This window comes from Dermacentor albipictus, chromosome 4 (genome assembly GCF_038994185.2).
Source record: "Dermacentor albipictus isolate Rhodes 1998 colony chromosome 4, USDA_Dalb.pri_finalv2, whole genome shotgun sequence".
In the NCBI taxonomy this organism is placed as follows: domain Eukaryota; kingdom Metazoa; phylum Arthropoda; class Arachnida; order Ixodida; family Ixodidae; genus Dermacentor; species Dermacentor albipictus.
In genome coordinates, this window is record NC_091824.1 from 694,740 (window position 1) to 712,160 (window position 17,421).

General features: G+C 46.8%; 1 protein-coding gene across 11 annotated transcripts in view; it reads left to right on the forward strand.

Moving 5' to 3' along the window:
• Nucleotides 1–17,421, forward strand: part of LOC135896267 (carboxypeptidase N subunit 2-like) — a 217,762-nt gene that overhangs the window by 140,075 nt on the left and 60,266 nt on the right. For 6 of the 11 annotated variants that reach the window (XR_011513792.1, XR_011513787.1, XR_011513791.1 and 3 more), the window contains one exon: nucleotides 9,521–9,781. The exons of 3 other annotated variants lie outside the window; for them this stretch is intronic. Coding sequence is in view for 4 of the 8 variants with exons in the window: in XM_070536771.1 (XP_070392872.1) it covers nucleotides 9,521–9,663 (143 nt within the window). In the remaining 4 variants the exon portion in view is untranslated. Of the gene's footprint in view, nucleotides 1–4,565; nucleotides 4,710–9,520; nucleotides 9,782–17,421 lie in introns of those variants that run through there. 2 more of the 11 variants (XR_011513789.1, XM_065424624.1) reach the window with 1 other exon arrangement.

Here is a 17,421-nt window from a genome sequence, read left to right on the forward strand (position 1 = left end):
AATTTCCGGAGTCCTCCACTACGGCGTGCCTCATAATCAGAAAGTGGTTTTGGCACGTAAAATCCCAAATATTATTATTATTAAGATGGGGCAGCGACAGAAAATGTTTGATGAATCTTCACAAAAGCCTCATTCGATCACGATTGGACGACGGTGCCGTGATTTATATTTCTGCACCCCGAGCGCGCTGAAGAGACTAGATCCGGTTGACCATTTAGGAATCCGACTAGCCACTGCCGCTTTCAGAACAAGTCCCATCGAAAGTTTGTATGTAGAATCAAATGAGTGGTCACTCCATATCCAGAGAACATGCATCAGCCAAACATATTTCCTGAAAGTCCACTCTAATCCTCAACATCCGTGTTTTAATACCCTTAACGATATGACATATGATGCACTCTTTCATAATGTTTCCTCTGTAAGACATTCCTTTTCACTTCGTGTGAGGGAGCTTAGTGTTGATAGGATGTCCCAATCCTTAAACATCGCCTAATGCCTCCAGCTAAGCTGCTGCCTCCTTGGGAGTGGCAGATGATACAATGCGATATATCTTTCATGCAAGTTACAAAACACGCTCCAGAGATTGAAATCCAAATGCATTTCTGGGAACTCCAATACAAACACTCCTGCACGGAGTTCTACACAGACGCATCGAAGTCACGCGAGGGGGTGTCCTATGCAGCCGTCGGCCCATCCTCATCGGAATCCGACGTACTGCATCCGGAAACAAGCATCTTTACGGCTGAGGCCTACGCACTATTGTCGGCTTTAAAGCATGTAAGGAAAGCAAAACTCAAGAAATCTGTTATATATACGGAATCCCTAAGTGCTGTGAAGGCTTTGATGTCATTTTGTAAAGCACAAAAATCCAGTAATCAATAAACTATATTCCGTCCTATGTAAAGCGTACATATGTAACCAGCATGTCATCATATGCTGGGTGCCGGGTAATAGGGGCATCGAAGGTAACGTTCTGGCGGACCAGATGGCCACATCAATTGCATCATATTCTGTTCATCCTACCGCTGCAGTCCCTGTCACAGATCTGAGGCACTTCTTGCGCAGGAAACTGCGAAACTACTGGCAATGCTTGTGGGACAGGGAAACAAGTAAGCTGCACGTAATAAAGCCACAATTAGGGTTCTGGCCTTCTGCAATAATATCACGCCGGACAGATGTCCTATTCTGTCGTCTTAGAATAGGACACACATTTGGCACCCATAACTTTTTACTCACTGGAAGTGACCCTCCAGCCTGTGGAAGATGCGGGGAGAGGCTGACCGTGCTCCACGTCCTCCTGCAGTGTCGAAAAACCGAATCTGAGAGAAGGAGTCATTTTTCCTTAGCATTCCGTCAACATATTCACCTTCATCCTGTAATGTTTCTCGGTCCAGAACCGCATAATTATACACGTTATTAGACCCATACATTCCTACACGTCCTACACGTTATTCCTACACGTTATTAGTCCCATACTAGTGTAGGACTACTAGGACTATTAGTAATACTAAGTATTAGTATTATTAGTAGGACTATTAGTAATACTAAGTGTAGGACTACACTTAGTCCTACACGTTATTAGTCCCATACATTCGTAGCGCTTCCTCTCTTGAGAGGATGCCGCTATGATAGTCATACTGTATAGCACATGCCTCTAGGCCCTTGTGTTTCAAGGGCTCTGGCGAGGCAGTAGTGCTCCAGGTCAGTTTACCATCTCACATATCTTTTATAATGCATCATTCTCTCACGATGGATTTTATTGCTCATAGAACATGTCATTATCATCGACATAGTCTTATAACAAATAGATTTTACGCACTCTAGAGCGACTATATTTAAGGCCCTTTTACAGCCACGTCACATCAACCTCATTGAACTCATAACTACACTGCGAATTCATCAACACTGGCTTGGCGCTCTTTGGCCATACCTAGCCCTTGCGCCAATAAAAACCACACATTCATTCAATTCTGCATGGTGTTTGTTTAAAGCTAAGCTATTGTCATCAGTTCAAATTCACGTCCCATCACGCATCGTATCTTCCCAACGGCAAACTGATAAGCTATGGATGAACCGCAACCTTCGAACAATTCTTAACAGAAGGCACCGATTATATCGTCACGTGGTAGTGACGGTGAAGAAGGCAGCAAAACTGTGATTAACGAAACTAGCGTTTTATTGGGCGAACTTGTGCCCTCGAAAGCAGGCTACACTCGGCGATCGTCGTGCCCTCAAAGCAATACACTCGGCGATCGTCGAAAATCTGATCAGCGTATCAAGCGCGTCGGCTTTTATACATCAGTCGTCGAATTTTCCAGACTAATCGCTGGGACCCACGTGCCTTCCACAAAGTTCTACATTAATCGCGTCGCGCACACATACAATCAGATTACACAAGGTTCTGTCACAGACAGCGGATGGAACCATCGATAACATTCCAGAAACTTCCGACACATGCAGACGCGTACTGCGCTGTGCGATAACATTTGTTGGGCGGTAAAACGTGTCGCCCGATAACGACAAGTACACGCGTCAATATCGCAAATATTGCGCATGCCCAGGTTCCGACAAGTATCTTAATATGAATGACCTAAGCAAGACTATAAACAAAGAAATGAGGAAAGCTGAGGCTACATACCTGCGCACATTAGGTGACAAAATAAAATCTAATCCGAAAGATCTCTGGAAGTACGTCAAAAGTAAAAGGAACAATAAAGTAGCTGTGCGTGATGCTATAGATGACGTAAATTATGGTGATGACGTAACCAGCAATACTGAGCGCTTTAATCACTACTTCCAATCAATATTTTCCGGCACTGCTGCTATTGTGAAAGACTTACCAATTCCTACCGACTTCGAACAAATGGAAAACATAGAAATAACAGAACAGGGAGTTGCTTCACTGCTCAAGAACGTTTAAGTTAGTTCCGCATTTGGTACTGATCACATTCCAAACTATGTCTTAATGAACTGTGCTGCATCCGTCACCCCATTTCTAGTAATTCTTTTTCAAGCATCCATCGAAGAGGGATCCCTGCCTATAGATTGGAACATTGGTAACGTAGTACCTGTATTTAAAGGATGGCTACAAGACAATGACAAAAAAATGTCAGACCTATTTCACTAATTAGCGTCTCATGTAAGCTACTAGAGCATATAATATATACCAACTTAATGAGTCACTTACAGAGCATCGGATTCTTTTGCCCCATGCAACATGGGTTTCGCCGGCGCTTCTCGTATGACACTCAGCTAATCGAATTCATCCATGATATCGCATCATGAATAAATAACGGACACCAGGTTGACTGCGTATTTCTGGATTTTCAGAAAGCTTTTGACTCTGTTGCACATTACCTTCTACTGACAAAATTGTCTGCCATCAAAATTCCAGCATCACTGATGAAATGGCTCGAGGCGTACCTGACTGGTAGAAGGCAGCGTGTTGCCCTATGCTAGACAAAGACAAAACCCGAACGATGCTCTAAGAAACATGCAGCACAGTACACGGCTTGCAAAAGTAATGTCTTATATGAGATACCCCTAAGTTGCCAACAGGTTTATATTGGTCAAACCGGACGGTGTACCACCGGTAAGAGGGTACCGCTTGCTAAAAATTACTTTCTAAACACTGAACCATTGATCGAGGTAAGTAGTTACGAGTACTTAGGCGTTGTCTTTAAAAATAATCTTTCTTGGAATGACCATATAGAGAGCGTGGCGTCTAAGGTTAGACGTATGTTAAATTTTCTAAAACGTAATTTCTGGAGAGCCACTTCTCAAGTACCAACGGAAATATTTGCGACTTAAACTTTTCTTTAATATTTACACGGGCAAGACTGGTTTGTGCAGGGACACATACATGAAGAACCCAAGTTACATATCACCCGGAACAGATCATCCGCTAAAAGTACAAGAGTACAAATGCCCTATCAATTTATATAAGCATTTCTTCTTTCCAAAAACTGTACATGATTGGAATAAACTGCCGCCTGAAATTGTTACAGCAACGCCATCTGTGTTTGAGAATTTGTTGTCGAAACATTTATATGTTTAGTTCAAAAATGTGTTTTGCTTCGGAAAGAAAAGGAGATTAACCTTTCCTGTCCGCGGCTTTCTGCCTTAATCGCTGTTCTTTTGTCATTACATTATTATTATTATTATTATTATTATTATTATTATTATTATTATTATTATTATTATTATTATTATTATTATTATTATTATTATTATTATTATTATTATTATTATTATTGCGTTGCACTATGTACTAAATTGTATGTATATTGTATTTCATAATAACCTTAGGTGTAATGTTCTATTAAGTACTGCATTTTTCAACATTAATATTGTGTTGCATCATGTATTACATTCATCATTTGTAAATTCCTTCCCCCTACTCTAATGCCCAACATAGGGCGCTGTAGGTATGTAAATAAATAAATAAATGAATGAATAAATTATGGCAATAGCGCGAAGCTTAAGGCGAGAGAATGAGGTAAAGCAAGTCGCCTATTTATGGCACTCATAATAATGTTTACGTCTGCTGAATTTTATCGGTGCAGGCAATGAAGTCAACGTTCCTGCGAAGTTCAAGGTGAACATATAAACATGAGATCAACAGACTCCACAACTGTCCACCTTGTAGAAGAGCCTCACTACACAGAAAGCAGCTGTAAACCACCAAGCACAGCCTGACCTGAATTAAAATAAATTATGCGCATAAACATCTGTGTAGAAATTGCTACGCATCCGAATTAACGGCCAAGATTCAGCGTAAGCCCACTATTGGGCTGGCTCACGGAGAGTGCGGAAATGCAGGGACTCCGAGACGGCATCGTGTCTTTCTTGCTCTCGTCCTATGTATTCTTAGCGCCAGTTAGTATGTCTCAATTCCGGGTTGGGCTTTACACCTTGAAACCGTATCTGCAGCTGCACGTGATCGTATGGCGCCGTTATGTTGGGATGTAATATGTCTACGCGCTGCTCATTGTCAATCGCCGTTGAAGGTATTAAGAATGGAGCACTTACTGCTCCCCTTCAATTACTCGCATGTTGGCATTATGTCCTTCTGCTTATGGCGGAAAATGCAGAGATTTTATATCATTGTGCGCGTTCTCCATACATGCATACAGCCATAAGAAGCTGAGGAAGGCCCACTGTTCTCGCCAGTACGAGTAGATTGGGAAAGCGCCAAGAGAGCGCATAGTTTCTTGGCAGAGAAGCGATAACATCTGAAAAAAGCAATGCTGCAGGCTTGTGCTACCTTGCAGAATCACAACCCAATTTTCAGCGAAGCTGTTTCTTTCAAGCAGTGGCTATAGCCTATCAGTGGATTTCAAATTGATCACATAGCTTGATATGCTGCGCCTATATAACTTATTACTTGTATGTTTCAAGCCATTGGCCGTATATAATGCTCTCCAACCTTTAAGGAATTTTTCACAACGGACGTTTTACGTTCCGAAAACAATGGCCCTAGGGTCAAACTCCCTCTCGCCACCCCCATTGTTGCTAAATTTGACCTCGGTTGGTTTTCCATTTTTCTGGACAGCGGAATAAATTCTGCTTTTTTTTCGAGAAACACAAATACAACGGTCGGCATCGCTTCCATACCGATTTCACAGCAATGGCCACTCTAGGCGACACATTTTGAACACACTTTTAACTTAGCTGCTCAAAATTTCCAAGAAATGTAAAGAAGCTCTATAAGAAGATTTATAGGAGACTTATAAAACTATATTTTATGCGAAGCATATTACGAGGGCTCAACCCAGCTCCTCAGGCGCGGCGGTGTCGCCATGAAACCACGTGACACCGTGACGTCACGACAGAGGAGAAGTGGCTTTGGCTCAACTCTTGCAAGACGGGCTGGGTGGGAATCGAACCAGGGTCTCCGGAGTGTGGGACGGAGACGCTACCACTGAGCCACGAGTACGATGCTTCAAAGCGGTACAAAAGCGCCTCTAGTGAATGCGGTGTTGCCTTAGAAACGAGCTGTTTCTAAGGCTCAGGCGTGCGACGCTTGCTCAGGCGCACATTTCGTTGCCGCGCCGAACGCTGCGTTGCTCGACGCTCACCGCGTCCAATGCGGGGCGCGTAGTCGCTGGCGGGTCGACGGGAACGCTGTCGCGTTCCACTCTTGAAGGCGAATCAGGGTAACGCATGAGTTGTTTCTTCGTCTAGCCGAACCAAATATAGCCAAGGAACAGCAGTTCACCAGGCTAAACAGTGGTTCAACAACTAAAATAAAGGCTAGTATGCTTCGCATCCTGGGCTTAACCTTAGCTAAGCCACAGCCATTTTTTTCCATGGACACTGGAGAAATTTACTACGCGCCTTCCACAGGCATAAAGAAATACTATAAATGCACGAGGGTTCTGCAATTACTTGCCAAATTTCTAGTCAGGAACGCTAAACTATTGCCACACAATGCACTTAATATGGTCCTCATTCCCACAAATTATAAACTTGGTTAACCTACTTTAAGGCATCGGCAAACATACCTCAAAACAGTTCTGCGACACTTTTTAATAATGGATTAGACTTTTTTTCTAACCACTGCAGTTAACCCACGCGCATTTTACGTCACACAGATAAATGCCGTAGCGTTTCTGCAGTTCTCGCTCAGCTTGATTTTGGTGGCATTTGTGCTATTGCCAAATTAACGAGGCAATCGCGCGTCGCTCGTAAGGAACACTCACGGCGCTCAAGAGCGCATACTTTCGTAATTTCATTTCATTTATTTGGGCAAAACAAATACAAGGTTTTGGCCGCAACGTAAGGTAAAAGGAGGGCGTAATCCTCCTGACTAAGGCCTTTACCTCGCTGTAGCAGCAGAAGTAGCAGTCTACTGATAAAACAAAGTACAACTCATAAGACAAAAGACTTCAAAACCATTTACCGCAAAATTTTAAGCACATTGAAAAGTATCAACCGTTTGCCAAATAGCAAGTAACTAAATAAATGCAGCACACAAAAAAGTAAGAACATTCTGGTATAAACAAAAGTTATATGTTCAGAATATAACATTAATAACATTACTATTGACATTAAACAAAGAAACTCTATTAACATTCGTTAAACACGCTTCGTCAAACAGCTTCGTCAACAATGTTAGGGTACGTATTACATAAACACATGGTTTCATATTCAACGTTTGCGTGCCATATTTTGTCCTTGATTTCTTTATTACTATTGGTGTGTGACGTACGTTGCATCCTGTGTCTCTACTCAGGTAACGAGTTGAATACAGTTCCCTGTTGCTGGAGATCTCTTTAAACAGCCGTATGCAGATCTTTGTTTTGTGAGAGTCTCTAATATTAGGAATGTTGTAGCGCATCATTAGTATAGAAGATCCTATGTATTGTTTTCAGAAGTTCAGCAACCGAACAGTTCGCCGTTTCAGTACTGCCAATTTTTCTATATCCGTTTTATTACCGTTTCCCTATACTAAGAGGCAGTAGCTAAGATACTAGTACACAAACGAAAAGTACAATTGTATGAGAAGCCTGATAGGCACGAAGCATCAGATCCGTTGTAGCAAGCCAACAGATCGTGCAACCTTAGTGCGTACCTTATTCATGTGCTCTGTCCAGCTTAGGTTGCAAGGTCATTTAATTAGGTCATTGCAATTAATTGCAATGACCACCAATAACCTACCTGCTTTGAAATTTACCTCCACATGTCCTATCATCCAGTCCTTGCATACACCGAATATAAACAGGATGCCTCGTTTAATTCACAGACTAAACTGCATGAAGGTCATGTAATTAACGCATGGAAAAAAAACTAGGGTTAAAGAATTATTTGTAATCCTCCTAAATAAACAAGAAACTCAAAAATGTCTCGACACATTCAGCTTCAGATGGCGCCCATTCTACTGAATCTAAAGGTTCTGTAGTACTCACTTATCTCGGTACATTGCAAAGCCTAGGTAAAAATGTCAACATGACACTGTCAAACACTTGTTCAGGAATACTTTTGCAACGGGTGTATTTGACCCACACCTATTTAACATCGCACACATAGCAGACATCCTCACTTGGCTAAGTTTGATTTATGTGGTTTTCATATTTACGCCAAGGCAGCGTGCTCAGTTTCGCGCCACATATAAAATACACTCACACAGTTGCAGACGTAATTTATTCCGAAGGCCTCAATTGCTCTAGACACTTTGAAGCTGGAGTTCGTTTTTCTCATTATGCCAGATATGAGCAAGGCGTCTAGTACACTTCACCAAGGTTACCGGAGTTCACCGTAGAAACCTTTGTATTGCAACATTCCCCTTGCATTCTCCAACTTTGACGTTGGTGGCGTGTGTAGTTAGGCCAAGGCAGCAGACTAAATTTAGCGCCACACACAAAATATGTTCGTGATGCCTCCTAGCACTTGCACGCGTAATTTAGTACAAAGGCTGCATTTACCCTACACACTTCTTTCTCTACACATTGTTCTTAACAACACGCTGATTTTCGCTAAATGTAAAAAGAGGTCTTGCCTTGTTCAGCAGGAACAGCGGAAAACCAGCTGGCACATTTTATGAAACATAAAAACGGGGAAAAACGAGAGTCCACAACTTATTTGCTGCGGTTCTACTTTAACCAGGAACGTGAAATTTTCGCCACACATTACAATTAGAATGTGACCTTGACTGAATTTAGAATGGCGTCTTGAAGAGTTGCTGTAGGACTGTAAGCAGCATTCGGGAAAAAAAGTAGTATGACACACTGGAAGGCATTAATAAGTAACTTTGAACAATGGCTGTGACTGACCTACGCACATTAAACAAATACCTTTCGTGACTCCAAACATGCTTCCTCCTTCAACACAATATTAACACCGCGCCTCTCATAGTTCACTGAGGAGACTGGAGAAAAGAAAATACATGCCACGTACCAGGCATAAAATTTAAGAGAACTGCATAATAAACCTACATACCTGAAACTTTTAGTACGCATCACCCGTATAACTGGTCTTCCTTGGTAAAATACGAAATCTCTGCTACCTTTAGTCGTGTCACCAAAGGGACACAACTTTTAAAGTGCTTCATTTACCACGTTCAAACGAGCCGAAAACAACGGTTGAGCAAGTTTAATCTAACCGCTAATTGTTACACAAGCTTTGCTTACATATTTCCTCTAATAGTATCCCATTTTCTTAAAATATAAAGTTTGTGAGTTAAGCTCTTTTCAGAAAACTATGCAGACACGCAAATAAAATTTTTTAAGCGCTTCTAGTTGCAAAAATGTATTCGCCGTACTACGTTGTTGGTCAATAATGCGTAGAGCTTTCGTCTGCTTGGTTGGTAGAACAGCCGCACCAGAATGGCACTAGCACGTAGTTGGATCCCTGGGTTCAAACGAATTTTTTAACTACCGATCCACCTTCGTGTGATAATTGCGCATGCTTTTTGTCACTCTCGGGTTATTTACGCGTGGATACCCTTTCCCTTTTCATGAAACGCCTTTGAACTTTAATTATTTCGTTACATTTACCTTGCTTACCATGCTGCTTGCAGGAAACCCGCTTCGGTGTGACTGCCACCTAAGATTCCTGGTGGAGTACGAGGAGAGCTGGACGTACTCGGAGTGCGCCCTGCCTGAAAAACTCAGGGGTCGCTACTTTGGAACTCTCAGAGCAGAGGAAATGATGTGCGACTAGAGTAGCGAGGTTTTATGGCCAGGCCTGCACCCACGAGATTGGCAGTGTGGCAATTTCGTCCCTCACTTTATAGAAAAATTGTGTTTTTTTTTTCAAGTAAATACCTATCAAGTGGTAACTTGGACAAGTTGCTGTGACATAGTTGGGGTTTTATAACAGCGAAACAAGACGGAACATCTGACCAACAGACATGCGCCTCTCTCTGTCATGCCGCAAGCGTTATGTTGACCAAAGAGGCCTTAGCCGATGTTTAATCGGCGGTTAAGGGAACAAGTCTATAACTGATGCATCTTCAGCTCTTCAGAAGGAACAAAAGAAATTTGAGGGGGTAAAAAAACAGGACAGGCAGGAAGTTATGGTGTCCTGAAGCATGCCTATAGTGTTCCTTCGACGCCATCTGGTCACTTCGGCTAAGTTGCCATGACTGCGAATGCGTGCCTGAGTTTCGAAGATGTGAAGTTCTGAAACGCTGTCGGGACCAGCTGACACAAGGCCGTGGAAATGTCCAAGTTAGGCACTACGTGCGTGTTCGATTGCTCTATCAAACGAAGAAATTAATTTTTGTCCCTTGTCTACGTCATTGCCCCGTCTCGCATTTGAGCTTATTAAGGCAAAAGCTTTAAGTGGCTCATGGGTCGAAAAATTCTATGTCCGGCGTTGTCGAAAAATTTCAATTCCGTTGTACCAAAAATTCAATTGTACCAAAATTGATGGACGTCGAAGTCAAGACATTTGGTGGGATTGAGGGTGAAGTTTATTAAGGCACAGTTAAATAGGATAGAGTTAAGGCACTCGAACCCTCGACCTTTGGTGAGACCAAATTTCAATGACACCAAAATTATAGGTGTCACCAATGACGGTCCTACCCACGTCCATTCTCGAGCCGAATGACGACTTTTGACGTGAATGAAGCGAAGTTAATCAGGATGCAGCTTGTAGCGCCACGAGTGTCTCGCCTACAAGGCAGGCCGCACGTGCGTGAGAATGGAAGCGCGCTCAACCTGAGCGACCGCACCCGAGATCCCGCGGCTGCACCGCGTCTGGTCGGCTACCTCTTCACGCCGCCTCTCACAAATTCGTGACGCGGACACTGCAAGTTGCGCCGCTACGAGTTATATTAAGATAGTTAAGGCACTTCAAGACCTTTGGTGGGAGTCGAAGCCACGATCTTTGGTGTTAATTAGGGTGAAGCTAATGACGACACTTCAAAATGACTTCTTCTTGGGCAAGTTGGTGCTTAGATTTCGTAGGTATACTTGTTCTTGTCAAAAAAAAATACACTATAATGATGGGCGACTTCAATGCCAGGGGGAATATGGCATAGGCTCTAGGAATAGCAGGGGAGAGTTATTAGTAGAGTTTGCAGAACAGAATAATATACGGATAATGAATACCTCCTTCCGCAAGCGGGATAGCCTAAAGTGGACGTGGAGAAGCCCGAATGGCGAGACTAGAAATGAAATTGACTTTATACTCTGCGCTAACCCTGGCATCATACAATATGTGGACGTGCTCGGGAAAGTGCGCTGCAGTGACCATAGAATGGTAAGAACTCGAATTAGCCTAGACTTGAGGAGGGAACGGAAGCAACTGGTACATGAGAAGCCCATTACTGAGTTAGCGGTAAGAGGAAAAATATAGGAATTCCGGATCAAGCAACAGAACAGGTATTCGGCTTTAACACAGGAAGGGGACCTTAGTGTTGAAGATATCGTCACGTGGCGGCGACGTTGATGAACACAGTAGCAATAATGTGAAAACCAAAACTAACTTTTATTGTGCCAACCTGTGCCCACAAAAACAGGCTACACCTATAGCACAACGATAGCGGCGAACACGGTCGGCGATCGTCGAACATCTGATGAGCGGGTCAAGCGCGTCGGCTTTTATACATCAATCGTCGAATGTTCCAGAGTAATCGCTGGGACCCGGTGCCTTCCACAAAGTTATACATTATTTGCGTCGCGCACACGTGCACTCAGATTACACAAGGTTCGGCGACAATAGACAGCGGATATAAACATCGATAACATTCTAGAAACTTCCGAACCGATACATGCAGGCGCGTGCTGCGCTGTGCGATAACATTTGTTAGGCGGTGAAACGCGTCGCCCGATAAAGACAAGTACACGTGTCAATACCCCCCTCTTAAAAAGCATCGACCCGATGCTGCAAACAAACGAAAGTAATAAAGAACCACTCGTAGCAAAGAAAACAACAAAATAAAGAAAGTTCGACAGCGTCCATAAAGGGTTCAAAACGCACGACGGACCACTTCAGATCGTGCGCGGCGCCGCTGTGAATGTGAAATGCCGTCTGGCACGACTTCATAGTCCAGTGCGCCAATACGTCGGATGACCATGTAGGTTCCAAAATAGCGTCGCAATAGTTTCTCACTCAGTCGTCGTCGGCGTATCGGGGTCCAAACCCAAACACGGTCACCGGGCTGGTACTTGACGGAGCGTCATCGGAGGTTGTAGTGTCGGCTGTCGGTACTCTGTTGGTTCTTGATCCATAGGCGGGCGAGCTGTCCGGCTTCTTCGGGGCGCTGGAGATAGGTAGCGACGTCAAGATTATCCTCGTCATTGACGTGCGGCAGCATGGCGTCGAGCGTCATCGCCGGGTTCCTGCCGTAAACGAACTTGAACAGCGTGATCTGTGTTGTTTCTTTCACCACCGTGTTGTAAGCGAGGGTTACGTACGACAGCACCGCATCCCACGTCTTGTGCTCGACGTCGACGCACATTGCTAGTATGTCGGCGAGGGTCTTGTTCAGGCGCTCTGTGAGACCATTCGTTTGCAGATGGTAGGCAGGTGTGCTCCTGTGGCTTGTCTGGCTGTATTGCAGAATGGCTAGGGTGAGGTCTGCTGTAAAAGCCGTTCCTCTGTAGGTGATGAGGACTCCTGGGACACCATGTCGCAGCAAGATGTTCTCGACGAAAAATTTCGCCACTTCGGCTGCGCTGCCTTTTGGTAGAGCTTTAGTTTCAGCGAAGCGGGTGAGATAGTCCATCACCACGACGATCCACTTATTCCCGGATGTTGACGTCGGAAATGACCCCAGCAAATCCATCCCAATCCGCTGGAATGGTCGGCGAGGAGGTTCGATCGGCTGTAGTAATCCTGCTGGCCTTGTCGGTGGTGTCTTGCGTCGCTGACAGTCTCGGCATGTCTTGACGTAATGGGCGACGTCGGCGGTCAGACGCGGCCAGTAAGACCTTTCCTGTATTCTCGACAGCGTCCGGGAGAATCCGAGATGCCCAGTGGTTGGATCGTCGTGCAGGGCATGTAGTACTTCTGGACGCAGTGCTGACGGTACAACAAGAAGGTAGCTGGCGCGGACTGGTGAGAAGTTCTTCTTCACGAGCAGGTTGTTTTGTAGCGCGAACGAAGACGGCCTGCGCTTAAATGCCCTAGGGACAACGTCGGTGTGCCCTTCCAAATACTCGACGAGGCCTTTTAGCTCCGGGTCTGCTCGTTGCTGTTTAGTGAAGTCTCCCACGCTTACTATTCCAAGAAAGGCGTCGTCGTCCAGGTCGTCTTACGGCGATGAGTCAATGGGGGCGCCTCATAGGCAATCGGCATCAGTGTTTTCATCCGGGGTTATAGGTTACAGTGCGGCGTTTCCCACTAGAACTCGGCATCACATTTGGTTAGATCGGTTAGCGGCTCCGTGATGCATGAAAAGTCCTTTACAAAGCGCCTATAATAGGCCCACATGCCAAGGAATCTGCGGACTGCCTTCTTGTCGATTGGCTACGACAACTTTGCGATGGCAGCTGTCTTCTGCGGGTCGGGGCGTACTCTAGATTTGCTGATGACGTGGCCTAGAAATAGAAGCTCATCGTAAGCGAAGCGGCACTTTTCCGGCTTCAGAGTGAGCCCTGATGACTTGATGGCCTCTAATATTGTCGCAAGCCGCCTAAGGTGATCGTCGAAATTTCCGGCGGAAACAACGACGTCATCTGATAAACAAGACACGTCTACCACTTCAGTCCTGCTAACACTGTGTCCATGACGCGCTGAAACGTTGCAGGCGCCGAGCACAGTCCGAATGGCATGACCTTGAACTCGTACAGGCGGTCTGGCGTGGTGAAGGTGGTCTTTTCGCGATCTCTCTCGTCGGCTTCTATTTGCCAGTAGCCAGACTTGAGTTCCATCGACGAGAAGTATTTAGCCTTGCAGAGCCGATCCAATGCGTCATCTATCCGTGGAAGGGGGGTACACGCCCATCTTCGTGATCTTGTTCAGTCGACGATAACCGACGCAGAAGCGTACGGTTCCGTCCTTTTTCTTCACCAGAACTACAGAATATGCCCACGGGCTTTTGGACGGCTGGATCATGTGGTCGCGCAACATTTCGTCGACTTGTTGCCTAATAGTTTCACGTTCTCGCGTCGAAACTCGCTAAGGGCTCTGGCGGAGTAGTCGAGCGAACTCTTCAGTTATTATGGGGAAGAAGACGACGAAAGGAGCGAGCGGACGCATCTCACCTGGGTTTCGTGTTTTTTCTTTGAACGGCCGGATTTTTGAGTCGCACCTTAATGAAAGTGCATCGACCGGATGCATGAAGTTGTGTGGACCACCGCGAACCCAAATTCCGAGGTAGGTGACCCCTTTTTTCGTATTTAGAGGATTTTTGTGTGCCGAGAGGAGCGTCCGCCGCTGGGCCTAACGCAGACTTCGGCCTTGGCCGGGGGAGCGGTAGGCCCAGCCCGAGCCTCGGTGAAGCCGCCAGCGCAACATCGAACCATGGGTGATTACGCAAGTGAGCATTGACCTAAGATGATTACCGCTATGCGTGTAGAGGTGGACGGCATCGAAATTTCTCCGGACCAGTGCACAAGATCGCAAGGCTGGAAAACTGCCGGTGAGAGAGTCAGGCACAAAGGCATGGGAAAGATAGGCCTAAATCCCGTACTTCAAACGAGCCAAGATGGCGCCAAGGCCACGGCTGATGTCAACAACCTTGGTGGTGGCGCCACTGGCAGCGATACACGTCACTCAAGGGCGAAATGCATAAACAAAGGCAAATTGTTGAAATGCGCGCGCATGACAAACTTGCCGCGCGGCGACATAAAAATCGTGTTACGACGGCGAGGCGGGCTCCACGTGAGTGACGTGACTCGTGTTGAACTAAGTCATGCAAGTGCGGCGGCGGCACAGATCCCCGCCAATGAAGCAAGTGAAGACGTCGTGTGCCCCAACCTACAGCAAAATAGCGTAGTGGTTAGCACCTCCAAGAGAGAGCACGCCGACCGATACGCTGCAGCAGGAAGGATCGACATACGCGGCACGGCGCACGAAATAAGTACCTACGAAACGGCCCCCCACGGCACGGTGAAGGGCGTCATAAGGGGCATCCCGCTCGAGGATACGGCGCAGGAGATTCAGGACAATGTTGTGCACAAGCATAACCCAACGGCCCTACAGGCAAACCGAATCGGTAAGACCCGATCAGTGGTCGTTGCTTTCGAAGGGCACAAAGTACCCAATTACGTGAGATACGGTAATCTTCTCACGGAGTGCACATTGCACAGAAAACAAATCGACGTATGCTATGCGTGTGGAAGAGTGGGCCACAGAATGGACGTGTGCCCGGATCCTTCGAACACGATCTGCCGAGGGTTCGGAATCTCCAACCCCGCCGAAGACCACAGATGTGTCCCGAAGTGTGGCCTGTGCGGAGGCAAACACCTAACCGCGGACAAGGCCTGCAAAGCCCGCTTCAAGACGCCCTACGTCGTCCGCCGGCGACGCTGGGAACGGCGCCGAGCAGAGGAAGAAGACGCCGGGAGAAGAAACCGAGACAAGAAAGGTCCTGCAGGCGGACCCCGCCGTAGCGCTTCCAAACAACGGGGCCGGTCGCGCACGCCAGACCGCAGCAGCAATAACAGTGGCGGCGGAAACGGCCGCCGGAGTCGCTCCCGCTCGAAGACACCATCCGGTGGCAACAACGGCAGCGGCAAACGCTGCTCGCGCTCCCGGACCAGTTCGAGATCCAGGGCCAGTTCAAGGTCCCGGAGCGAGTCAACCGGACGCCGAGGCATCGCCGAGAAAAAGGTGGTCTGGACCAACAGGTCTCCCGTCGCTCGAACCAGCGACACCGAGTTCCCACCGCTCAGCCCCCCTCAACCCCTTAACTCGCAAGCGAATCCGCGAAAGGACAGTAGCGAAGTGTTAGAACTTGAGAGAATCATAGAGCGCCAAAACGCTCAGATTCAGGAGCAGAACGCCCAAATACGGACGCTTATGAATAAGATCGAAGCATTGGCGAATAACGGCAGTTCGGCAAATTCTAGCCCCCAAAACAACATCACGGCGGCAAACAACGCCGCAGGCTTGCGCAGGTTGCCGCGGAGGGACCCCACTTCGCCCCGCCTAGGGCGGGTGGCGGGAGAGGCTGGGGTTACGCAACGTGCAGCAAGTAATCAAGAGGCGATGGACGCCGAAATGAGCCCCGCGAGCGGAGAGGAAGCGACGACCGCAGAGACCGCGACCACGGCAACGACACAGATCCCGCGAGAAGGAGAGCTAACGGCCATTTTGGCCGCAATTTGCCAAATTAATGAAAGGCTAAGCAAAATGGACGCCCGACTAGAGGCTGTCGAGAGTCAGCCTCAGATGCGATCGGTGAACCACAAGCGCCTAGCGCCAAAAGTAGCCTCAACAGCGGTGAGGAACCGCTTCACGTCCCTGAAAAAGGAGCGGTCTGAAAAAATCAAAGGCGCGATCGCGAAAAGGCGCAATCGACTCGAGGCGTCCGGAAAGGATGATGCAGAAGCCAAGTAAGAAGCACAAGAAGAAAACCGGGGCGGGGGGGGGGGGGGATACCACCGTAATATACCAATGGAACTGCCGCGGGATTCGCAAAAAAGAAGCGCAACTATTTTTACACATTGACGGGCACGAAAACAAGCCCGATTTAATTGCTTTAAAAGAAACAAACGGGAAACCAAGACTCCCGGGGTACGTCACTTACACGAACCCCACGGAGAGAGGAACGGCGGTGCTCGTCCGCAGCAACGTGGCGGCAACTCAACATGTCACGGCGGAGGGTGGGTGCGAGCACACGCTAGTCGAAATTCATGCGAGTGAAATTGGCAGCTCGGGCAATTTATTTGTAATGAGCGCGTACTGCCAGCCGTCACAACGGCAGTACGAGTTTGACCGCATCGTGAGCCAGGCAATAGGGTTGGCGGGGACCAGACCACTCCTGATCCTCGGCGACTTCAACGCCCCTCACACAACGTGGGGATATAAGTTTCAGTCCAAGAGAGGAAAAGCATTGGCCAAAGCAACGGAGGATCACGAGATGGCCCTCCTGAACGATCATTCATATTTAAAACAGCGCCAAAAAACACGGACAAGGGAGGACACAGGACGAGCTCCTGTGTCCTCCCTTGTCCATGTTTTTTGGCGCTGTTTTAAATATTGACACGTGTACTTATCTTTATCGGGCGACCACGTTTGGCCGCTTAAAAACTGTAATCGCACAGCGACGGATGCGCCTGCATGTATCTGACGTTTCTGGAAAGTTATCGATGCTCCTACCCGGCTGTCTGTTGTCGCCGAACCTTGTGTTAGCTACTTCATCGCGTAACGCGAATGGTGTAGAACTCTGTGGAAGCCACGCGGGTCCAAACGATTAGTCTGGACCATTCCACGACTACTCTATAAAAGCCGACGCGCTTGACTCGCTGATCAGATTTTCGACGATCGCCGACCGTGTTCGCCGCTATCGTTGTGCTATAAGTG